The 24,098-nt window shown below is 35.3% G+C and overlaps 1 protein-coding gene across 2 annotated transcripts in view; it reads right to left on the bottom strand.

Moving 5' to 3' along the window:
* LOC136029375 (acetyl-coenzyme A synthetase 2-like, mitochondrial) overlaps positions 1-24,098 on the bottom strand; it is a 260,989-nt gene that overhangs the window by 122,207 nt on the left and 114,684 nt on the right. For both annotated transcript variants that reach the window (XM_065707693.1, XM_065707694.1), the window contains exon 5: positions 8,296-8,448. In XM_065707693.1, coding sequence (XP_065563765.1) covers positions 8,296-8,448 — 153 coding nt within the window. The remainder of the gene's footprint in view (positions 1-8,295; positions 8,449-24,098) is intronic.

Here is a 24,098-nt window from a genome sequence, read left to right as displayed (position 1 = left end):
ATTCAAAATATGAGCTCTGAAATATGAGTTACTTCTAAATATCAAATTTCATTAAGATCCGGTCACCCGTTCGTAAGCTAAAAATACCTCGATTTTTCTAATTTTTCCAAATTAACACCCCCTCCCCCAACTCCCCCAAAGAGAGCGGATTCAATCCAGTTATGTCAATCACGTATCTAGGACTTGTGCTTATTCTTACCATCCAGTTTCATCCCGATCTCTCCACTCTGAGCGTTTTCTAAAATGTCCTGTTTCCGCCTCAAACTTCCCCCAATGTCATCAGATCTGGTCGGGATTGAAATTAAGAGCTCTGAGACATGAGTTACTTCTAAATATCAAATTTCATTAAGATCCGGTCACCCCTTTGAAAGTTAAAAATACCTCATTTTTTAATTTTTCCTCTCCCTCCAGCCCCCCCCCCCAGATGGTCAATTCGGGAAAACGACTATTATTAAGTCAATTTGTGTAAGTCGCTGACACGCCTACCAATTTTCATCGCCCTAGCACGTCCAGAAGCACCGAACTCGGCAAAGCAATGAAAAAACTCCCCAAATCCCACAAAGGGAGTGAATCGAGTCCGATTGTGTCAGTTACGTATCTAGAACTTGAGCTTATTGTTCCCATCAAGTTTTGTCCCGACCTCTCCACTCTAAGCGTTTTCCAAGATTTCCGGTTTCCAAGATTTCTGTTTCCCCTCTCCAACCCATTATGTCCCTGGATCCGATTCAAATTAAAAATGGAACACCTGAGACATAAGATCTTTCTATATATCAAGTTTCATAAAGATCCGATCACCCATTCGTAAGATAAGGATACCTCAATTTTCACATTCTCCAAGATTTCTGGTTTCCCCCTCTACCACCCCCAAATGTCACCGGATGTGATTGGGATTCAAAATTAGAGCTCTGAAACACAAGATCCTTCTAAATATCAAATTTCATTAAGATCTGATCACCTGCTCGTAAGTTAAAAATGCTACATTTTTTCTAATTTTTTCAAATTATCCCCGCCCCCAACTTCCCCAAAAAAGCCAATTAGGTCAGATTATGTAAATCACGTATCTAGGACTTGTGTTTATCCTTCCCACTAAGTATCATCACGATCTCTCCACTCTAAGCGTTTTCCAAGATTTCCGGTTTCCTCCTCGAACTCCCCCCAATGTCACGAGATCCGGTCGGGATTTAAAACAAGAACTCTGAGACACGATATCCTTCTAAATATTAAATTTCATTAAGATCCAATGACCCGTTTGTAAGTTAAAAAACCCTCGTTTTTTCTATTTTTTCTGAATTGACCGTAAACTTTAGGAATAAATACACCGCCACGGGGCAGCAAGGCCTCTTAAACTAGGAAACTTAATACAACTTCCTCGTAACTCAGATCTCTTATTTTGAATCTCAACCAGATCCAGCGTCATTGGTGGGGGGGGGGGAATCTTAGAAAATACTGAACGCGGAGAGATCAGGATAAAACTGGATGTGAAGAATAAAAACAAGTATAAGATACATGACTGACATAACCGGACTGGATCCACTCTCTTTGGTGGATTTGGGGGGGGGGAATTCGGAAAAATGAGGTATTTGTAACTTACGAACCGATGATCAGATCTTAATGAAATCTGATATTTAGAAAGACGTTGTGCGTTAAAGCTCTTATTTTAAACTCCGACCAAATCCTGCGACATTGGGGGATTTGGAGGGGGAAACCGGAATTCTTGGAAAACGTGAAAATTGGGATATTTTTTATCTTGAGAATAGGTAATCGGATCTTAATGAAACTTGATATATAGAAGAATCTTATGTCTCAGATGCTCCATTTTCGACTCGAATTGCATCCGGAGACATAGGGGGTTGGAGGAGGGAAAGAGAAATCTTGGAAAACGCTTAGAATGTAGAGATTGGGATGAAACTTGATGGGAAGAATAAGCACAAGTTCTAGATACGTGACTGACATAATTGGAACGGACCCGTTTTCTTTGGAGGAGCTGGGGGTGTTAATTTGGAAAAATTAGAAAAATTGAGGTAGTTTTAACTTAAGAACGGATGACCAGATCTTAATGAAATTTGATATTTAGAAGGAATTCATGTTTCAGAGCTCTTATTTCAAATCCCGACCAGATCCGTTGACATTGGGGGGAGTTGGAAGGGCAAATCGGAAATCTTGGAAAACGCTTAAAGTGGAGGAATCGGGATGAAGCTTGGGGGATAGAAAAAGCAAATGTCGTTGATACGTGATTGACGTAACGGTACTAGATTTGCTCTCTTTGGGGGAGTTAGTGAGAGGAGTTCAGTGCTTTGGCGAGTTTTGTGCTTCTGGACGTGCCAGGACGATGAAAATTGGTAGGCGTGTCAGGGAGCTGCATAAATTGACTTGATAAAGTCGTTTTCCCAGATTCGACCATCTGGGGGGCTAAAGGGAGAGGAAAAATTAGAAAAAATGAGGTATTTATAACTTACGAGTGGATGAACGGATCTTAGTGAATTTTGATATTTAGAAGGACATCGTGATTCAGAACTCTTACTTTAAATCCCGACGGCATTAAGCCTCTAATTTTCCTTTTAAATCAATCTATTGATTCTTAGAATTTTGTTAGAGCTCATACCATATGAGCTCTTGGCTCTTAGCTCTTCTGACCTCGTCACAAGTGCCATATGGGCTCTTAACTTCTGTTTTATTTGTTTGTTTATCACGTTGATTCTCCGCGTCCTTTGGTTTTCTTTGTTTTTCCATATTTTTGGTGGCATTTTCCTAAAAACGAAGAAAGTTGCATGCTTGCATGGGTGTCACTTATCTGCCTGTTTTATTGTTTGTTTGTTGTTGTTTTTTTTTTTTGCCAAGGCTAGAAGGTTACCGCAAAGCTAATTTAAAATCAGCACAAACCACATTTATGGCGATATTTTCTTAATATTTTCTATATTACTTTATATATTCCGTCATAACATCATGCTAAAGAGTGAATTTATATAGAGATTAAATAAAAAAAACTAGTTTTTTAACCGAAAGTATGGAGCGACATTAAAACTTAAAACGAACAGAAATTACTCCGTGTATGAAAGGGGCTTTTCCCCTCTCAACGCCCCGCTCTTTATACTAAAGTTTTTTACTGTTTAATAAAGTAGAATTGAGAGAAAGAGTCAAAATTTAGCGTAAAGAGATTCCACTTTTAGAGTTTCGTTTACTATTGAGCCGGGTCGCTCCTTACTACAGTTCGTTACCACGAACTGTTTGATTAAATAAAGAAAAAAACAAGTATTCTCGACTGAAAGTAAGGAGCGACATTAAAACTGCGACATAAACAGCGTGAAAAGAAAATTAGAAACACCAAAGTATCATGTGGCAACCATGAGCGAAGCCTTACATTTCATGTAATAATACAGGGAGAATTTTCAGCCTTTTTGTAGCTGGAACTTAGTTAAGAGCAAACTACGCCTTGAAGGCATTATAGATGAAGCTTAAACTACAAACAAAAAATGAACTATATATAATATCTCTATATAACATCTATCAAACAGTTCGTGGTAACGAACTGTAGTAAGGAACGACCCGGCTCAATAGTAGCCGGAACTCTAAAAAACGACATTTTAATACCAATAGTTTCATCAAAAGAATCGCATTGTAATGATGATTTTAAATATATAAGTTTCATCAAGTTTAGTCTTTCCCATCAAGTTACGAGCCTGAGAAAATTTCCTTTATTTTATAAAATATGTGAAAATATCCCCTAAAAATCATAGAATCTTGACGAAAATCACACCATCAGACTCAGCGTATCAGAGAAGCCAGCTGAAGATGTTTCAAGCTCCTATCTGCAAAATGTGGAATTTTGTATTTTTTGCCGGAAGCCAAATCACGGATAAGTGTCTATTTGTTTCTTTTTTGTTTTCTTGTTTTTTTGTTTTTTTTCTTAGGGGTGATCTTATCGACCCAGTAGTCCTAGAATGTCGTGAGAGGACTCATTGTAACAGAAATTAAAAGTTCTAGAGCCCTTTTTAAGTGACGAAATAAATTGGAGGGCACCTAGGCCCAATCCCACCTCGCTCTTTACGCTAAAGCATTTTTTGTAATTTCAACTATTTATTCCACGGCCTTTGTGATTCAGGGGTCATTCTTAGAGAACTGGGACAAAATTTGTGCTTTTGTGTAAAGGGCAAGGTATTGACGAGTGGTGAACCCCCTCATATACGCAATAAAAATATACAAATATATAAGTTCACTACGTAAGTTAATTCGTAAATTAAGCATATTTATTACTAATAAAAACGTTCGTAAAAAAAAAGTTCTAGTTGCCTTTTTAAGTAACCAAAATTGAAGGGTAACTAGGCCTCCTCTCCCACCCCTTTTTTTCAAAATCGCCCGATCAAAACTATGAGAAAGCCATTTAGCCAAAAAAAATATTTATATACAAATTTCGTTTTAATGACTCATAAACTGTGAGCCAAAATAAAAAACATGTATTAATTCGAAAACGTTCAGCAATTAAAAAAAAAACAAGAAATTTTTTCAATGGAAAGTAAAGAGCGACATTAAAACTTAAAACGAACAGAAAATCTTATCGTCCTATCACTTTTTCTTGTACCTTAAGCAAAGTCCTTGAGTAGAAAAGTCTATAACAGATAATATAAATTTTGGAGTTAACCAGTTTGGTTTTCAGCGTGGTCTGGGATGTCAGCATGCCCATAAAGTTCTTTCTACTCTGCTTTCTGATACTTCCGGGAAGGGCTACGATCTTTATTTTTGTTCTTTAGATTTATCTAAGGCTTTTGATTCTGTATTTCACTCCCAAGCCCTGTTTCCTTTGCTTAAATGTGGAGTGAATGTTTCTATTGTTTCTTTATTAAAATTTTGGTATGGTCATTCTTTCCTTCATATTAAATCTTCTCCTTCTGATCCTTCTACGTTAAAGATCTCCGTAAGACAAGGTGTGAGACAAGGTGGAGAGTTCAAATGTCTCATATCTTGCTTATGCGGACGATATTCTTCTCATTAGTAGAAATAAATCTGGGCTTTCGGCTTCTTTTCGTTCTATCACTGCTTTCTCGAATGTAGGTTAACCCTTAACCCTGATAAATGTGAATTCCTTCATTTTGGTCCTTCTCCTAACCAATCTTCTAGACTTAACTGTTCTGAATTTAGCTTTCCGTGCGTAACTTCTTTAAGGTGGTTGGGCATTACCCTTACTAACAATTTAGTCTCATTTCGTAACAAAATTGTTTCTGATGCTAAGGCTAAACTTCAAGTGGATTATTCTAAAATTGTTGCGAACATGGGGAAATACAACCGCAAAACCCTTTCACAAATTTACTCTTGCTTTTGTGATCACTCGGTTTTATATCTTTCTGGATTGTATCCTGTTTTAAAAAGAAAAGATTTAAAGGCTCTCAAGTCATCTTATTTTCGTTTCCTCCGATTTTGGTTGTATCTTCCTCCCTGGTACAAGAACAGTGATATGGTAACAAATTTCGGGGCTCCAGATTTATTAAATAAACTTAAAGTGCTACACCAGAAACTATCCGACTCGATACATTTTACTATTAATCCTTTTCATGGTCTTCTAAAATGTTTTCTACAGTAACTTAATGTGTTATCAGAAGTTGTTTTTTTTTTTTCTGTGTGTTTGTTTTCTACTCCGCTGTTTCAAGTGGGTCACAAATAAATTATTATTATTATTAGTATTACTGTTATTATTATTATTATTAGATTATTATTATTATTATTATTATTATTATTATTATTATTATTATTATTATTATTATTATTATTATTATTATTATTATTATTATTATTATTATTATTATTATTATTCCGTATATGAAAGGGGTTGTTCCGTCCTTGGCGCCTATCTCTTTACGCTAAAGTGTTCTATTGTTTTAAAAAGTAGAGTTGTGAGAAAGAGTTCATTTTTAGCGTAAAGAGCGAGGCGTCGAGGAGGGGACAACCCCTTTCATATGCGGCATAATTTATGAAGATGGGAGGCGATTGACCTTTCAAAATATTCACTCTGTTTTTCAGTATTTTTGTTTTCTCCGAAAAATCTCATTTTTTTCGTTTTTTCTTTGGAATTTTAATTTTCCAGGATTAATGTTTTTCTTGGGGCAAATATACCATAATAAATTCAAATAACCGCAATAATAACCACAGGTACAAAACCTAGCAACATTAATAGCCAAAAATACTTCTGTTAAAATGTGTTTCAATATCCAGAATCCAAATATGTGAAAGAAGAATACCTGCTTTCCAGTTCAAATATAATCATGTCTCGAGTAAATTCACATTCACGTTAGACTAATTACATAGTATTTCGCATTTTGAAAGAGCATTTGATGCATTGAAAAATCTATAACAAAGGCTTCTTTTACAGAAATAGGGTCAAAACGTTTCTATTTCATACAAAGTTGACGTGACGTTGCTTAGGAGACAATTTATCTTAGATAAGGATCATACCTTTGCCAAGTCACGACTTTTAGCAAATTGAAAAGATGTTCCTTAAAAGCTTATCTGGTTCCATTTCAATAATCGATTGAAGTTCAATTCTGAAAAACAATTTGAGCCTTGGAATTCTAAAGAAAATGCTCTGCTTTTAGAGACTAATAGCCTGTTGACGCCCTATGCACGATCAATGGCTTGGGCGGATCTTTATTTTACCTGCACAGTATTGCATAGTTTTTCACCAAATATTAGGGATAAGAGAAGTTACAGCCCTTCTGCGGCTCACATTTGGGTCCACCCAGCAACTGAAACGTCGACAATAATATGTCGACGCCCTATGTACGATCAATGGCTCGGGAGGATCTTTATCCTTTATTTTATATTTTTCATTCTCGTCAATTATTAGGGATGAGAATGGGTAAGGCTTTTATGCGACTCAAATTTGGATTCATCCATCTTTTCCACGAAGGGTTCTTCAGATCAATATGAAGGGGCAGGAGGAGCATAACCCGTACCCTCTCTATATGTGGAGGAACATTTTTGGACCAAAAGCACTTAACTTCTCCATATTTTTTTAAAATAAACATTGAACCAATATGTCACGCAGTCAGATTTTAAACTAAAACCTAAATTGATTTTACTAATCTAAATTTAACTACATTTTCATGAAAATCTAAACTTATATTATGTATTGTTTCGACTCAATAAGATAAATAAATAAAGGTACTATTTATTCATCCAACTAATCGCCTCAAAATTGAATTGATAAACATTTCCTTAGTTTGACTGTCTTTTTACCTTTTTAAAACTGAAATTCTTCAAAGGATTTTCAGTTAGTACTATTAGGAAGTAAAAAGTGGACACACGGCCCCAACAATACCCTTACCCTTGCCCTAAAAACTATTTTTTTTCAGTAAGGCAAGGATATTACACCGTATTTGGAGTGGAATAATGCAAGGATTTCTAATCTGTATTATTAGATGCATAAAGTGAGCCGGTTCTTTTGGTCGTAAAGATACTTTCATGGATTCAAATGTTTAGGCCAATATGACGGTTGAAACCAAATTCAGTAAATTAAATTAATACCAGGTTATTTCTCTACTTGGCAGACTTGCACTAAAGAAAGTCTGTTAAATGACTCGCAAAACCTTTTTAAAAGTCTGAATTATGGGTGTCACATAATATTAAAAAGAGAATCACAAAACGTAAATTGTGAAACTTAGCTGTCAAGATTAGGAGAAAAATGGTTCATAAATTTTAATGGATAAGTTTGTCCCCAGGTTAAAGATAATAGCTCCAGAAAGTATTAGCTTTGCTCTTCAAAGGAATCAGATAGAGCTTAGTGTTTAATACTGCAATGGATGTACACATTTTATTTACCTGTCTTTACTTACTATGGATGAATTAACACGTGGCTAAAAAACTGTAGGATAGGTGACTTGGCATACAATTATATATTTGGCAGAAACTGAACATATCAAAATAAGATCTTTTTATTCAGTAGGCTATTAATGAAAATAAAATTTGAAAACTACATTTCGTAATTTTTCAGTTCATTTCTAAAAATAAATTTACTTGAAATGTTAATTCCAAACTTTTTTCAATGTTTCCTCTGTCTTTCTCTCCCCGTCCCCCTTCCTCACTCCCCCACCCTCTCTCGCGCGCTCTTTCCAATCTCCTCTCCTGTGGTCTCACTTGTTTAACCTCCGTTTCTTGTCTGCATCTCTTTCTTTTGTTTCTCTTTTTCTCACTTCTCTTACTCTCTTCCCTTCTTTTCTATTTATCGTTCTACTTCGTTTCTTTATCTCCCTCGCTTCCTTCTCTCACTCCCTCTATCTCTTTCTGTCACAAACTTTTAAGCATAAATACCTTATGAGTAAAACTCGCATAAAGTAAATAGCCAGCAGTGGAATGTACAAGTCCTTTTGGTTTGCCAGTGCTCCCAGAGGTATACAACATAAACAGACTATCTTCGCTATCCATTGACTCAGGAATGCATTCAACGCTTTGAGCTTCCATGGCCTAAAATGAAATATCAAAACTAAAAGATAGACGCACAAGATCCAAACCTTCAGAAATAAATAGGAAAGTCTTAATAGAAATAAAGTTCGAATAAAGAATTTACAGGCTATATTGTTTAAATTTACTATATTCAAAGCGTCTCTTTTGCCTTAAAAAAGGCAGTCCTACAACCAAACATAGGAAAAAGAGTTTCCTTGAAACTCATATTCAAGGATTCAGTTGGATCGTAAATAAGCAAAAATAAAATATTTGACAAAGAAAAATAGAGTGCGATCTTCACAATTTGGACTTTCTACAATTCCAGATACCTTTTCTCGTGACTAGTACAAAATATAAATTGAAACATAGTCCTCAACTTTTTAAAAAAGAGTTCACGGTTCTCGAAACAAATGGTTAAGGTATCGTTTACCACTATTAGACAAGTAAAATGGAAAGTAATATATTTTCTATTGTCTGGATGTTCTTTGTCTAACCCAGTGGTTCTCAACCGGAGTCCACATGGACCCTAGGGGTCCATGTAATATTTTCGGGGATCCACAGGCAAAACACAACAAATTGGGGGTCCACAATGATATTTTGGAGGTCCTTGAAGAAAACCAACTCAGAACGCCCTTTATTTTAAAAAATTCATTTTCTACTGTAATTTACTGTTCACTTTATATTGTGTTCACTGTGTGATACACCGTCAACACTTAGTTGCAAAGAAAATGAGTGCATGTCTGCATGATTCCCTTACTGTTGTAATAAAAGTAGTTAACCATATTATTTCAAATTCTCTTCGAGACCACCTTTTTCGTGAATTCTGTAAGCAAAATGTTTGGGCGGCTTGTAATACATACAGAGGTGAGATGGCTATCAAAGGGGAATTGTCTTAAGCGTTTCATTGCACTTTGGGATTCTATTGTTTCCTTTCTTGCTGACACTTGAAGCAAAACTGCTTGCAAATAAATATGATGTGTTTTACTTATAAGATATATTTGAAAAATTTAATTCACTTGATAAACAGCTCCAAGAAAACAATTCTGATCTGATATCTAGTAAAAGTGCTATTGCTGCTTTTCTAAGGAAACTACAGCTGTACAAGAATAATATCAGGGGTCGTGCATTTGAACAGTTTCCTTGTTTGTCCTATATGGTGAATATTTGGAAAATATACATGAAGATATGCAAACTCGGGTTGGTGACCTGCTCGGGATGGATATATCTTTGCAAGAGCCCCTCAACCAAATACAAAGTGATGAAATAATGCATGCAAAATTCAAAGATGAAAAGTACAATATATGGAAAACAAATGATGTTGCTAAAAAGTACCCTTTGCTCTGGGATAAAGTGCAACTCTATGTTATTGCTCTTCCTACATCTTATCTTGTTGAAGCGGGATTTAGTCGTGTTTCTCAAATGTTATCAGAAAATTGCAATAGACTTGACTTTGTGAAAAGGGGTGATCTTGGACTATCATTAACATCAATAGAACCAAATATAAATAAACTCGCCGAGAAGAACCAACCACAGGGATCTCATTGAATAAAAATGCCTTTTCCTTTTTTTTAATCACACACTTAATTTCAACTCCTTTTTTATCCATTTTAAATAATGTTGGAGTGAATTAAACTGCTTGAGGAGCTCTACTCTCCTTGAGCTTGTATTGCTTGCCCATGGAAGAAACATTGTAATATTGTAGTTATTATCACAATAACAGTAATAATAATAATAATAATTATTATTATTATTATTATTATTATTATTATTATTATTATTATTATAGTAGAATATTTTATTTGCATTAAATTAGTTTTCATTTAAAGATAAAGCTTAATCGTATACTATTTCTTTGATATTTAAAACCTTAAAATTTATATTAGTGAAGAATAGAAAATTGTTCTTATGTCCAATAGCTATGAAGGGGTCCACCAAGATAAAAAGAAGGAAAAAGGGGTCCATGGGTAAAAAAAAGGTTGAGAACCACTGGTCTAACCCTAAACTTGTTAGTGGCACCAGCTAACGTTTTTGCTTTACCTTTTGGTGCGTCAACACCTACATGATTTTAGAGTTTTTGAATCCTTGTCATAATCACGTCTGCTAGATAGTGACGTCAGATCCCAAATGAAAGTAAGAGACAAGCTCATACCTGTCCTTTCATGGTCTGTACCTGATTCAACTTCCGTGAGAAGGAAGTGTGCGGCATTAGAGTCTTATTTTCGGAAGCCTAATTTGTAGGGAAATTACAAAATTAATTCAACAGGACCTGGTCCACAGCTACAGCTATGATGTCAAGCATCCGTGGTCGATTTAATATTTGCGTGTTGAAGAGCTAAAATCTTGTCATCTCTACCCATGAGAAGGGACTAGCAGAACTCGATAAGTTTGGTAAGGATCATGAATGGGACTTTTGTTGAATCTTTAGCTTGCTCAAGCCCAATCCAACAGACATATTTCATGTGATGCTCCGCAACTTTGACCTACGGGTCACAGTTGCGGAGCATCACATCATCGGTTCCGGCACCCAAGGTCTTACTTCACAAAGATGTTTAGTTTAGGTTATATTAACACTAGGTTTTACTATTAGAAATAACAGAAGCGGAGAATAGTCCAGGGTATTCGAGGTCGTGAATTGAATTGAAGGAAATTTCGCTCTTTAAAAGCGATCTCTTTTCCAATTATCATAAATACGGTCTAAAAAGTCAAAATCAAAGAGCGGTGAAATATGAAAAAAAGAATAAACATTTAATATATTTATTTTTAGCAAAGATCCAGCTGGTTTATTTATAACTACTAAACACAAATACTAAAAAGTGATTTATGTAATCAGAGGTAAAGTTTTATTGAGAAGGGAAAATTAATAGAATTGCAAGAAAAGGCAAAAGAGAGCGATTCTGGGATACAATTCCCAATCCCCAAGGTTTAGAGGGAAATTCGTTTGGCACAATAAATGAGGAGAACGCCAGTAGAGGCTTGATTAAAACCTTACTTGATTAAAAGGTCTTACAGGAAAACTAATTAGGAAGGTCTAAGGTTGATTAAAAGGATTAACCAGAAACCCAATTACCAGTTTATACTCTTTTGAGTTCTATTAGGAAATAGACCTTTTTTGGATTAATTCTTGTCCCGCTTTAAATCACAACTACATAAAGTAGATCTTACAATTTTTAGAACAACTAACAATAATAAACCAAAAGTCAGTGTCCAGTTTCAAATTATGAATATGAATATGATAGTATTACTATTCTTGCAGTCCCAACAGCTGGCGACTTAAACACCAACCCGCATCTATCTTTCAGATTAAATTTATTCAAAGCGCAGTATATGGCCTTTTGTCTTGTAATTTACTAGTCGTAGACTAAAATCACTAGACTATAGAATCTCGCAGTTGAAGTTTTACGATTTTGGACAGCATTAATGCAGTGCGATGAAAGGAAACCAGAAAAAAAAGGGGATGACCATCCTGTGCACGTGCTCCTGGTAAAAAACTGATAAACTCTATAGCAGTGTTCATATGGAAAAATTCAACTTAAAGACCTCCTCTAGCTAATGGGATGTATTCATATGGAGAAAGAAAACTGCTTGTACTGTAAACCATTTTGAATTACTGGTGCCTTTTCTACCGGAACTCCTTCATATTTTAAAACTTGGATGCACCAAAATAATACTAGGGCTCTGTGTTGTCACTTTGGTTTCTCATGCTACATTAAATAACAACCACATTATACATATATATATATATATATATATATATATGTATATATATATATATATATAAATATATATATATATATATACATATATATACATATATATATATATATATATATATATATATATATATATATATATATATATATATATATATATATATATATATATATATATATATATATATACTGGCCACATAAAAAAATGGTACTAGAAAATTGAAAGATTATTGAACAAGATGCACACGTTGAGTTTTAGCGCTCTTTTTAGGCATCGAAAGAGACGCTCAAGTGGTAAACACCATTTGATTTTTATCTAGATATGTTGACTTGCAGAAGGTAAATAGAACACTTGCTATTTTCCACCGACTGTGTTTATTGATTGTGTTTAAAAAAATTCAATTGACCTCTGACCTAAAGCCAGAAGGATTAAGGCTCGCGACAGCGCCATCAAAATCAGGACAACTTGTGTTAAAGTTAGTTCGATTGTTATTTAATTATAGGACATTTTTTTTTACCTGATAATTTTCTTTTAGTCCGTAAAAACACACAAAAAACAATCATTACCTTTTTTAATCCAGAAAGTACAATAATCAAAATATTTCAAAAATATTCGCACCCGTGGAAAACTACGGATGAGACACGACATCCTCTAACACCCTCATCATTCCAAAACCACTTTTCAGATATTTTTCATGATGGAAATATGCTTTGAATCCATTGGTTCATGTTTTAGCAATCTACCCCCCCCCCACGTGATGCCCCACATGGCAACTTGCGCTAGCGTGGTACCGTGGAAAACTACAAGTTTCAAACGGCATCCTCATCATTACTAGGGCATTTTTCAGATATTTTCATGATGAAAGTCATGCTTTAAATCCATCGGTTTATGTTTTTCAAGCCAACCCGAACCTGCCCCCGTGACAATCCACACCACCGCGGCACACCGACTGGCACATGGCATCTTCCGGCAACACTCATCATTTCTAAGGCATTTTTAAGATATTATCTTGATAAAAATCATGTTTTAAATATATTGGTAGGTGTTTTCGCTAGCCAACCTCCCAAATTGATGCCCCTTGTGACAATTTCCTACCTGAGCCATTCTATAACTGGCCCAATGGCATCTCCTGGTGTGCACTATCACACCTAAGGCGTTTTCAGCCTTTCGTCGATTCAAGAATTCTGTATACGGCTCCCTCCGTGGTAATCTATGGCTGGTAATAGACAATAGCTAGTTTACTGTATTTTTTCGATCAGTATTATTTCTACATTGGAAGAATAAACAATTACGTCTTACTTTAAAAGTAAAGATGAAATATTTCAAGAAAGTGTGTTTTCATGATAAAGTTATCGTAGCATTGAATGTTTACAAAGAGAAATATTTGAAGTAAGAAACAACCATTAATTATCATCTTACTGGAAATGTATCCATGCGTTGCCATGACAGTAAGGTGTTAAAATTCTTTGAAATACCAAAGAATTCAACATTACTGGCAGTGGTGGATATGCGAGAGTAGCATTTCCAGGCTTGATAGTGCCCAAAGAAAATACGAACCTAAAACTAAACACATAGGCACGGTGAGAGAGAGACGAAATACACACACAAACACACAGAGTCAGACACAAAAACACACAAAGATAGACAAAGAGAAAGGCAATCACACAGTCAAACACATAGACACGGTGAGAGAAAAAAAACCCACACAAACACACAGAGTCAGACAAAAACACACAAGGACAGACACTTGACCACTAAAAGTACTACCTTCCACACCAAGAGTACCTACAACCCTCCTATAGCGAAAACAGGTACCCACAACCAACGTGTCGCACCCCAGGTACCTCCAGCGGACCTGTTTTGACAGCTTAAAAAACAATTTGGTTCATAATGGATTTCATACAAACTCGATCCGTCTTTTAACGATTCAGCCTTTTTTTTACGTTCTACTAGGTTAGGTTAACTTAACCTAAAGACAGTTAGTTAGGTTACGCTAGGATACATACCGCGCCATCTAACCTAACAATCCTGCCCGTCTTTCTCGGACTTCACTAAGAATCCTATTAACCTATCCCAGGCTCTAGTAGATCTCTTATCAGCCGGGTAGTAGTGCCTTTGTCTCTGAAAATTCCCCTTAATACGTTTCTGACTTTTGAATAAACATTCTAATCGTTGGAGTTGCTAGCGTACCCTAAAGGTAATGGGATTATAGCAAAGTAATCCAATAAAACATTTTATTGAGGCATTGCCATGTAGAATTTCATCATAAAAAAATAAATGCTTAAAATCCATCTCATAAAATACTTAATCATGATTTCTCTTGAGATGTCACATATTCCATTTTGGTGTCATACACAACTTTTAACAACTTCGCCTTACATTTCATCATTGCTATTATTGTTTTAGATGATTGTATCTGTTGACTAACTATCGATGATACTAGTAACGTTTGCTGGTGCCCTGTTTTCCATCAATTTATCTTTATATTCCTAGGCGATATATCGGTCTGTCAATGCCTTTTCATTTTACTTGTGATTTCAAAGTATTTTACGACATTATTTTTACATAAGTTGCAGTTTCGGCACCTGGATAAGATATACATTACGGGATTGGTGCTGTAGTAGGCTTGCCTTCTTCTTGTCTTCTTTTGAATGCTAATACTAGATCTGTCAATGGGAAGCATGTCACCAGCTGCAGTAGCAAGAAGTTGGTCATTGTCATCAATCAAAATTTTAGATTCGCATTCTCTATGAGTACTATCATCTCTGGAAACGTTATTCTCCCATATCCACCACCATCATTAATGTTTAATTTTTTAGTATTCCAAAGGAATTTAACACCTTACTGTCATGTGTACACGAACACATGCATTTCCAATTAGATCCCCATTAATGCTTGTTTCATAGTTCAAATATTGCTCTTCCTCAGCATTCAATGCTACAATAATTTATCATGAAGACAAACTTTCTTGAAATATTTCACTTTCAATTTTTAAAATGAGATGCAAGTGTTTATCCTTCCAATGTACAAATAATACTGATTGAAAACGTACAATAAACTAGCTATTGTTGATGACCAGCCATAAATTACCACTGTGGCAGCCGCACACATGATCCCGGAATCAGCGATAGGTTAAAAATGCCTTAGGTGTGATATTGAAAACCAGGGGGTGCCAGAAGACCAGTCAAGGAGAGGCACAGGTCAATAGTTGTCATTGGGGGCATCACGTGAGGGTGATGGCTTGCAAAAAACACAAACCAATGGAGTTAAAGCATGATTTTTATCAAGAAAATATCTAAAAAGTGCCATAGAAACGATGAGGGGTGCCATGTGCCAGCTATAGTGCCCCACGGTGGCGTGAATGGCCATTGAGGCATCAAGTTGGGAGTGGCTTGAGAAAACATGAACCGATAGATTAAAAGCATGATTTTTATCATAAAAATATCTGAAAAAGCCTTATGAATCATGAGGAGTGTCAGAGGGTGCCATGTGACATCCTTATTTAGCAAAAGTAACACGAATTACCATGGAAACATCATGTTGGGGTGGATCGATAAAACACAAACCAATAGATTTAAAGCATATTTTTATCATGAATATATCTGAAGAATACCTTAGGAAAGATGAAGCCGCTAGAGGATGTTGTCTGCCATCCATAGTTTTTCAAGGTGGCATGAATTGCCAAGGGGGGCATCGCATTCTACAGCTTAAAGTTAAGTTAGTAGGGGTTAAAAAAAATTTCGAAGGTGGGGGACTGAAATCTAATACCCAGCCTAAGAAACGGGACATTCTCATTAAAAGCACTCAAAAATATCTCTTAATGGGGTTAAATTTACCTCTGACGAGATTATGCAAAAAACGAAGAAAAGTATTATTCAAATGTGTGCTTGTTCACCATGCATAGTCTTTGCACAAAGAAACAAGACATTTTAGTTAAAACCTCTCAGAAATATCTCTTAATATGGTTTGAATTTACCAATAACAACAATCCTCGCCCTCCCTCTGGAAGTAGTCTCTTGGGTTCCCGCCTTTCTGTAATTCACGGTTTTTTTGCTTCGTTTCATTTCGAATACCGAGATTTAAATTATGAACATTGCAACAAGCAGGTGCAAGTCAAATATAACCAATTTCAAGCGATCGATTTTCTTCCCTCGAAGTATTATTTATAATGTTGATGAATAATTTAAAATAAGACTTTTGAAGGCAATATGAAATGTGACAAATTGCTTTTTCACCAAATGCAACGTATAATTATCAAGTATATAAGCCCGCAGAGGTACACCCAGTAGGAGCTTGGCGTACCGAAAGAAAATTGATCGACAAGCTCTTTTATCCGACGTACTAAAAAACATTCCAAAAAGGCGACAAAGCTAGCAAATGGGGCACAGAAAACGCGTTATAAATTTTAGAAAACACACTCCTTTTATAAGGTTCTTCACAAGGAACAAGCAGGCCGCATGCCTTACGAAGCTTTCCATCTAGAAACTCTAATAAAAGTGCTCGAGCATGCTTTAGGTCATTTCCAATGGGTAATCCAAGGTAATTTATGATTGGCAACAGATTAAAACGATGACCAGCAAGACAAACGATATCGGAGATGGACCGACTGCGTGACCTACCAATTGAAACAACTTCACTCTTTTCAGCATTAAACTTCAGCCCTATTTTCCTATATTCAGGAGATAAATCTCAAAATTTCCCTCAATACCAGAAATGGTCCGACTGAGGTTAGGACATTGTCAGCATAATTTAAAGGTGACAAACCAAAGCCTCGAAAAATAAATGATGTCTGAATTCCCTTCTGAGCCTCTAGCACGCTGTTATTGTAAAATGGAGGCGATGGCACCCCGCCCTGCATAATACCTTTCCAAGTACGAATCATAGTTTTTGAAACAACAAAATCTTTTTGAACAGGCACTTCAACAAATACATATGTTTGTAAACACGTAGCATTGAGCGATCAAGCCCACGGTGGCTGGCACTTAGCAATAGCCTATATCCTTAACAATAATTAACAATAACAACAATATCCTTATTTACTTCCACGTCTAACAGAACATTTGCAATAACTTGGTGGATATGTTCACGGCTGTAGCTTTCTTTAAAGCCAAACTGATTGTATGGCATGGAACAAATTCGGTTTATATTATCAATATCTAACAGCTCTAATAAATTACAAATTACTGATGAAACAGTTATGGGTCAGTACGAACTACAATTACTTTTATCTTTTCCATTCTTGGGCATAGGGATCACAATACCAGCACAAAAAACATCAGGAACTAACCCACTATGAAATATTATTTGGAACAGCATTCCCAAATGGTGTAACAGATTTAAATTTTCATGTACTAGATGCACGCCACACAACTGGTCAATTCCACGTGAATATTTCTTTTTAAGTTTCATGATACATTGACTATTTTTCCCTAGGTTTAGTATAAACCCTGGACCAGATTCATAATTACCCAAGGCTATATCCAACGTTGAGAAAAATGCATCTTGTAAAGTAATATCATGGGTTAAAACTCACTAGAGTAATATTTAACCCATCCATTTGACTGGCATTCGGCTTTCATAATATGTGTAAAAAAAGTCTGTCTTTTAGATTTCTTGTTCCAGGATTAATCGTGAATACGTGATCATCTAAGCAATGAAATATCTGAAACCAATGCTATGCAAGATCTCATTGATTCAATACCTAAATTAACCTGCCTTGGAAAAGTGTTTCTTTTTCTTCGTTAGCGTGTTTTATTTAATAGCTTTTACTTTTTATTTACTTTAAAACGTATTGTGGAGTTGACATTTTTTTCTTATTACATTATTCAAAATGTGACTTTGCTAACACCAAGATAGAAATTAATAACATTATAACAAGCTATCTGTGTCAACGTGTTCCACGATTCTGTCACTACTAATATCCGGATTCAACAGAACAACATTTTACAATAATAATAAACATTTTTTTTGAAATTCCGAAAAATAGCCAGAAACCCCTCAACCATAACATAAGATTGAAATAAAGTTTACATTGCTGATATCACCGTCATCGAGAACCCAAAAGAAGGTTAATAATCCGCATCTTGAAAAACAAGGAAAATCAAATTTTTGCATGAATGGAAATGTCTTCCTTTTTTCTTTTCTTTTTTTCCACGAGGACATCATTTAGAAAACATGTTCGTAGAAACACGAATAAAGGATCACATTAAAGAATTATTAATTTTCATGCTGCATCTTTGGACACCATATGACATCCAAAAATGCCGATTTTGGTTGAAACTTCCAGTATGGAGAAGATAATTTGAGATGGCTCGATTTGTAGTCGTTAGCTAACAGACTAAGTCAGGGAGAAAAAGAGAGCTCTTCAACATGTTATCTAATTAGTTTACGATCCACGTCTTTGGAATTCGCAGTTTCTCTGAAAAATTTTGGTGATACTGTGCAGCGGACCCCTGGAAAACTTACTTTCTAACCATCAAGAAACCTTATGTATAATGGCTGACTGGCATATATTCCTGGAAAAACTTGAACGAGGTCAGAAGCAAAACTTACATCTAATACTAAATTCAAAAGTTTACAGAAACCTTTTTAACTCTATCTCGCTGCAGCACCAAGTCGCATGAGACCAACAGAGCTGCGCACGCTCCTACTCCACCACGATATATTCAAAGTTTCACTATTCTAGTGATTTTAATCTTTATTTCATTATATGAAATAGGAAATGAAATCGAACCTCACTTTTTGTACCGCTTATTGTTTGAGATAAAGTAAGTCGACCGAATACCTGAAAATTCATTTCGACAATTCCTCAATAAAACATTTAACAAGTCTTCTTCCGCCATTTAAAGCTCATGGGTGCTACTAACAACTGTCATTACCATAATTTGCAATTTTCTAACTTTTAGATCGCAGATTTTATCTTCTACCCCCACAAACTTGTCAACTGCAAGAAAACATCCTGGGTCTTGGCTATTCAACTTTCTATTCTCTCCCTTTCCTAAGACCACACTATTCTTCTTTTAAAATTATATGTACAGAATATACTTAAGGATCAATTTACAAAAGTCCGAGTGCTAGAAAGGTTTTCATATACACTAATCGGCCACACAATTCTACTTTCTTTTCGCAAGAAAATAGATACCACTTTCGCTCTTTTTCCAAAATGTAATCAGCTAAGGATTACAGCAAGCAAAAGAGAGAAAATTCTTCATCTTGACCATTAGTCTCATTACTCTTCTAAAATGAGACACATCGCATAAAACCCATTACAGGAATTGTCGAAGAAAAAGAATAAAAGGAAGTGCTACTTTGCAAAAATGTTTCTGTTAAATCCTCCCAAACGGAATATTTCAGACTGTCCGGATCCGAAAAAAGAGGAGAAAATCAATTTTAGGTCTTAACATGGGATACATTTTTTTTCGGTACCTTTTATTGATGAGAGGGATGCAATGTACACATTCTTTGCAAATATGAAGAAATGATCTAAACAAAACGATATTATCTCTTGAAAGCAAAGCAGAGAAGAATTTGCTGAAAAAGAAATGGACAAACTTATCCATAAAATAGCTTCCATGTTAACTAGGGGGAGGATTCCCTCGTGAAATTAAACATGAAAGCCTTTATAAAATTTCAAAAGTTGGCCTAAATTAGCATATTCTGAGGCATGAAAACTCCTTAAGTAACTCTTTCCACAGACTTCCAATATATAAAAAGGAAATTTCTCAATTCAGGATCCCCACTAAGGTGTAATGAAGGAGAGTAAAAAAAAAAAAGATTTATGAGCCACATAGTTATATATGTATATGCTTCTGTGAAAGAGAGAAATTGGAAAATGTCAACATGCACCGATGAATATCCGAAATTACTTTTTTATTTTCTCCTTGGAGTTAGTCAGCTTTGCCAGTCAGCTTTTTCAGTTTTATGCAAGGTTTAACAGTGACAGATTAGGTTAGATTAGGTTAAGTTAGGTACCTAACCTAATAGCCTAATTTAACCTAACCTAACTTTAACTTTTACTATCAAACCTTGCATAAAATTAAATAGAAAAAACAAGTTGTTTTAACTGAAAGTAAGGAGCGGTATTAAAACTTAAAACGTTCAGAAATTACTCCTTATATGAAAGGGGTTGTTCCCTCCTCAACGCCTCGCTCTTTACGCTAAATTTTGACTCTTTCTCTCAGCTCTACTTTTAAAACAGTAAAAAACTTTAGCGTAAAGAGCGGGGCGTTGAGGAGGGAACAGCCCCTTTCATTTACGGAGTAATTTCTGAACGTTTTAAGTTTTAATATCGCTCCTTACTTTCAGTTAAAAAAAACTTGTTTTTTTTTATCTAATTTCTGAACGTTTTTGAATTAATGAATGTTTTGATTTTGGCTCTCCGCACATGAATAACTAAAACAAAATTTGCATATTAATTTATTTTTATGGCTAAATGGCTTTCTCATGGTTTTGATCGGACGATTTGGAGGAAAAAAGAACGAGGGAGTAGGCCTAGTCACCCTCCAATTTTTTGTTATTGAAAAGGCAACTAAAGCTTTTAATTTTTTACGAATGTGGTTATTCGTAAAAATATACATAACTTACAAATTAACTTACGTAACGAACTTTTATATTCGTATGTTATTATCACGTATATGAGGGGGTTCCCCCCTCGTCAATACCTCGCTCTTTACACTAAAGTTTAAATTCTGTCCAAATTCCTTAAGAATGATCCCTGAATCACAAAGGCCGTAGATTAAATAGTTGAAATTAATAAAATCACTTTAGCGTAAAGAGCGAGGTATTAGGAGGAGGTGAACCCCCCAAATGCGTAGTAATTTCTGTTCGTTTTAAGTTTTCATGCTGTTCCTTACTTTCAGTTGAAAAAACTGTTTCATATTTATTTTTTCATTCTTCTTTAAGAAAATGCTAAAAAATCCTGAGCCCCCTTCATGGAAACTTCCTCTCCCGATGACAAATTCCTCCATGGAAAGTTCCCCCCACATAATTCCCTCCCTCTCAATTCCTCCCCAGCCAAAAAAATCCTGAAAGCGTCTTTACACTTCCCAATAACCATTACTATATGTAAACACTGGTCAAGGTTTGTAACTTGCAGTCCCTCCCACGGGGACTGTGGGGGAATAAATCGTCCCCAAACACATAGTTATTAGGTTTTTCGACTATGTTGAATAAAATGGCTATCTAAGAATTTTGATCCGGAAACTTGGGAAAAAATAAGTGTGGGAGGGGGTCTAGGTGCCCTCCAGTTTTTATGGCAACTTAAAAAGGGCACTAAAACTTTAAATTTCCGTTAGAGTGAGCCTTCTCACGACATTCTAGGACCACTGGGTCGATACAATCACCCCTGAAAAAAAAAACAAAAAACAAACATATAAACACCCATCCGTGACCTGTCTTGTGGGAAAAAATGCAAAATTCCACATTTTGTAGATAGAAGCTTGAAACTTCTACTGTGTGGTTCTCTGATACGTTGAATCTGATGGTGTGATTTTTGTTAAAATTCTATGACTTTTAAAGGGCGTTTCCCCAATTTTCTAAAATAAGGCAAATTTCCTCAGGCAAAACATAAGGCGAAATCAACATTAAAATGCAATTCTTTTGATGTAACTATTGTTATAAAAATTCTGTTTTTTAGAGTTTTGGTTACTATTGAGCCGGGTCGCTCCTTACTACAGTTCGTTACCACGAACTGTTTGACTGACAAAGCTGACTTGGAAAGCTGATTGAATCCAAGCAGAGAAAAAATGAATTTTGAAAATTCACCGGTGAATGTTGAATTTACCAGATTTCGGCCTTTCACCGTAAGATATTTATAGAAAAGAGTAAGGGAAATCATCAATACAGAATCCAACTACAGGTAATACAAGTTTAATTTCTTAGTACTAGAGATCATCGAAAAGAATCACAAGTGATAAAAATTATCCCAAATAACCAAATATTTTGGTTCAAAACCGAACTTGTAAAGAAAATATTACGCTAGATTCCCTGCATAAATTTTACAGTATAAACAGCTAAATTTTGATTTGTGTTAACCTTATAGTATAATTCAGCTTAATAATTGAAAAAAAAACTTTAGTAACAAAATACAGAAATAATTTTAGAGAATCAGAAACTTGTTTTTTCAATGAATAGGGAAAATTTGACAATAATATTTGAAAAAATTGCCATGATGCATGTAACTGTTTGCATCAGTCTAGACTGCATTTCCAAAGAGTTTTTCTTTTCAACTGTTTGTGGTAACGAACTGTAAGTAAGAAGCGAATCTGGCTAATAGTAATAAAAACTCTTAAAAAATGGACAAAGATAAAAAAAAATGGATAGGCTACATAAAAGGAATGGGCTTTTTATGGTGACTCCGAATGAACAAAACGCACCAAGTTTAAAATTATGCACTAAAAGCTACAAGGCTGAGAAAATTTAATTAGGGTTAGAAAAATGGGAAAATACCATCAAAATGGAAGCGATATTGCTGATAATTTTACAGCTAAATTCAGCATATTAAGAAGCACTATTACAGTGGTTTCAAGCACCAATCTACATGAATACTACTTTTTTAGAAGGATTCTTTGTTTGTTTGTTTTTCCAGGGGTGGTCGTATCCTATCAGTTATCTTACATTATTTTAAGGATACTCGTCTGACCGGATATTACAATTTCTAGTATTTTTTTAGTAGTAAAAGAAATTGCACCCAAGCAAAGCGGTATTTTACATAATTTTTGGTATTCTCAAAACTCAGCAATTTAGGTCGAAAATGCGATCGAGTGAATTTCCGATAGCCAAGCTATTGAAAACTATCAAAACCAAGCTTACCAAGCTTCCTATGTTTTTAGACCATAATATCAACAGTGGCAAATTGGCTCTTAAAGATACATGTAGTAAATGTAAAATGAATGTTATAGACAAATTTTTCCATGCTTAATGAATTCATAAACTTGTGTACCATTATGCTTCATAAAAATTATATACGACAATATGAAGTATTGCGTCGGCGATTCTGAAGGAAGGTCAGGGGATCTTTCCATGGGCTGGGCGGGGGTGCCAATAACCTCAAAAAGCTGAGGTTACCTCAAAAACCTCAAAAAAACTTTCAGGGAGTGTTCTCCCTGAGTGTTCTCCTCAGGGAGTGTTCAGGTCGAGAGAGGTAGAGAAAATCCACCCACTAATCTTTCTTCACTGTGAAGAAGAGTTTTGAACTGATACAGATCCTCTGGGGTGATAGCGTCTCCTTATTTGGGGAAATAGTTTAAGTGTAGCATACAAGATTACATTCACACGCTTACTTGCACACACTGGTGAGGGAAGTTTAAAAGGACATCCTTAAAACTATTTTGCATTTAAAGAACTCCCCTTGAAAACCTTGAAAATGCTGACCCCAAAATTCATTTGTGATATATCTGACTTCTCCCTCCCCTTAGGAGGGGAGGAATGGAAGGCGTGCACTTTTTTTCAGGGAAATTTATCTTTTTCGGAGCTCTGATATATGAAAATTAGGTTTGCATCTTCCTCGAAGCACTGCAGATACAAATAATGAACGCAAAAAAACGGGAGTTGAAAGAGGGAACCATAGCCTCCCTCTTATTTAAGAGCGCCTTAGATAAACAGTTTGTAGCAATAACTTTAAATACAAAGACCGAAAACTAGGAAAAAAAACCGAAACTGAAAATATTAGGGTTTGGTTATATAATATGCATCGACATAGTCAACTATTTCCGCTAAATCGATTCTAAATACATTGAATTCATCATTTTTAAATTAACGCACCAGCTATCAAACAGTTCGTGGTAACGAACTGTAGTAAGGAGCGACCCGGCTCAATAGTAACCAGAACTCTAAAAAAGGAAATTTTGATACCAATAGATACATCAAAAGAATCACATTGTAATGATGATTTTAAATATATAAGTTTCATCAAGTTTAGTCTTACTCATCAAATTTACGAGCCTGAGAAAATTTGCCTTATT

This window comes from Artemia franciscana, chromosome 7 (assembly GCF_032884065.1).
Source record: "Artemia franciscana chromosome 7, ASM3288406v1, whole genome shotgun sequence".
In the NCBI taxonomy this organism is placed as follows: Eukaryota; Metazoa; Arthropoda; class Branchiopoda; order Anostraca; family Artemiidae; genus Artemia; species Artemia franciscana.
Note: the sequence above shows the minus strand (reverse complement) of the source record. Positions and strands in the feature narration are given on the sequence as shown.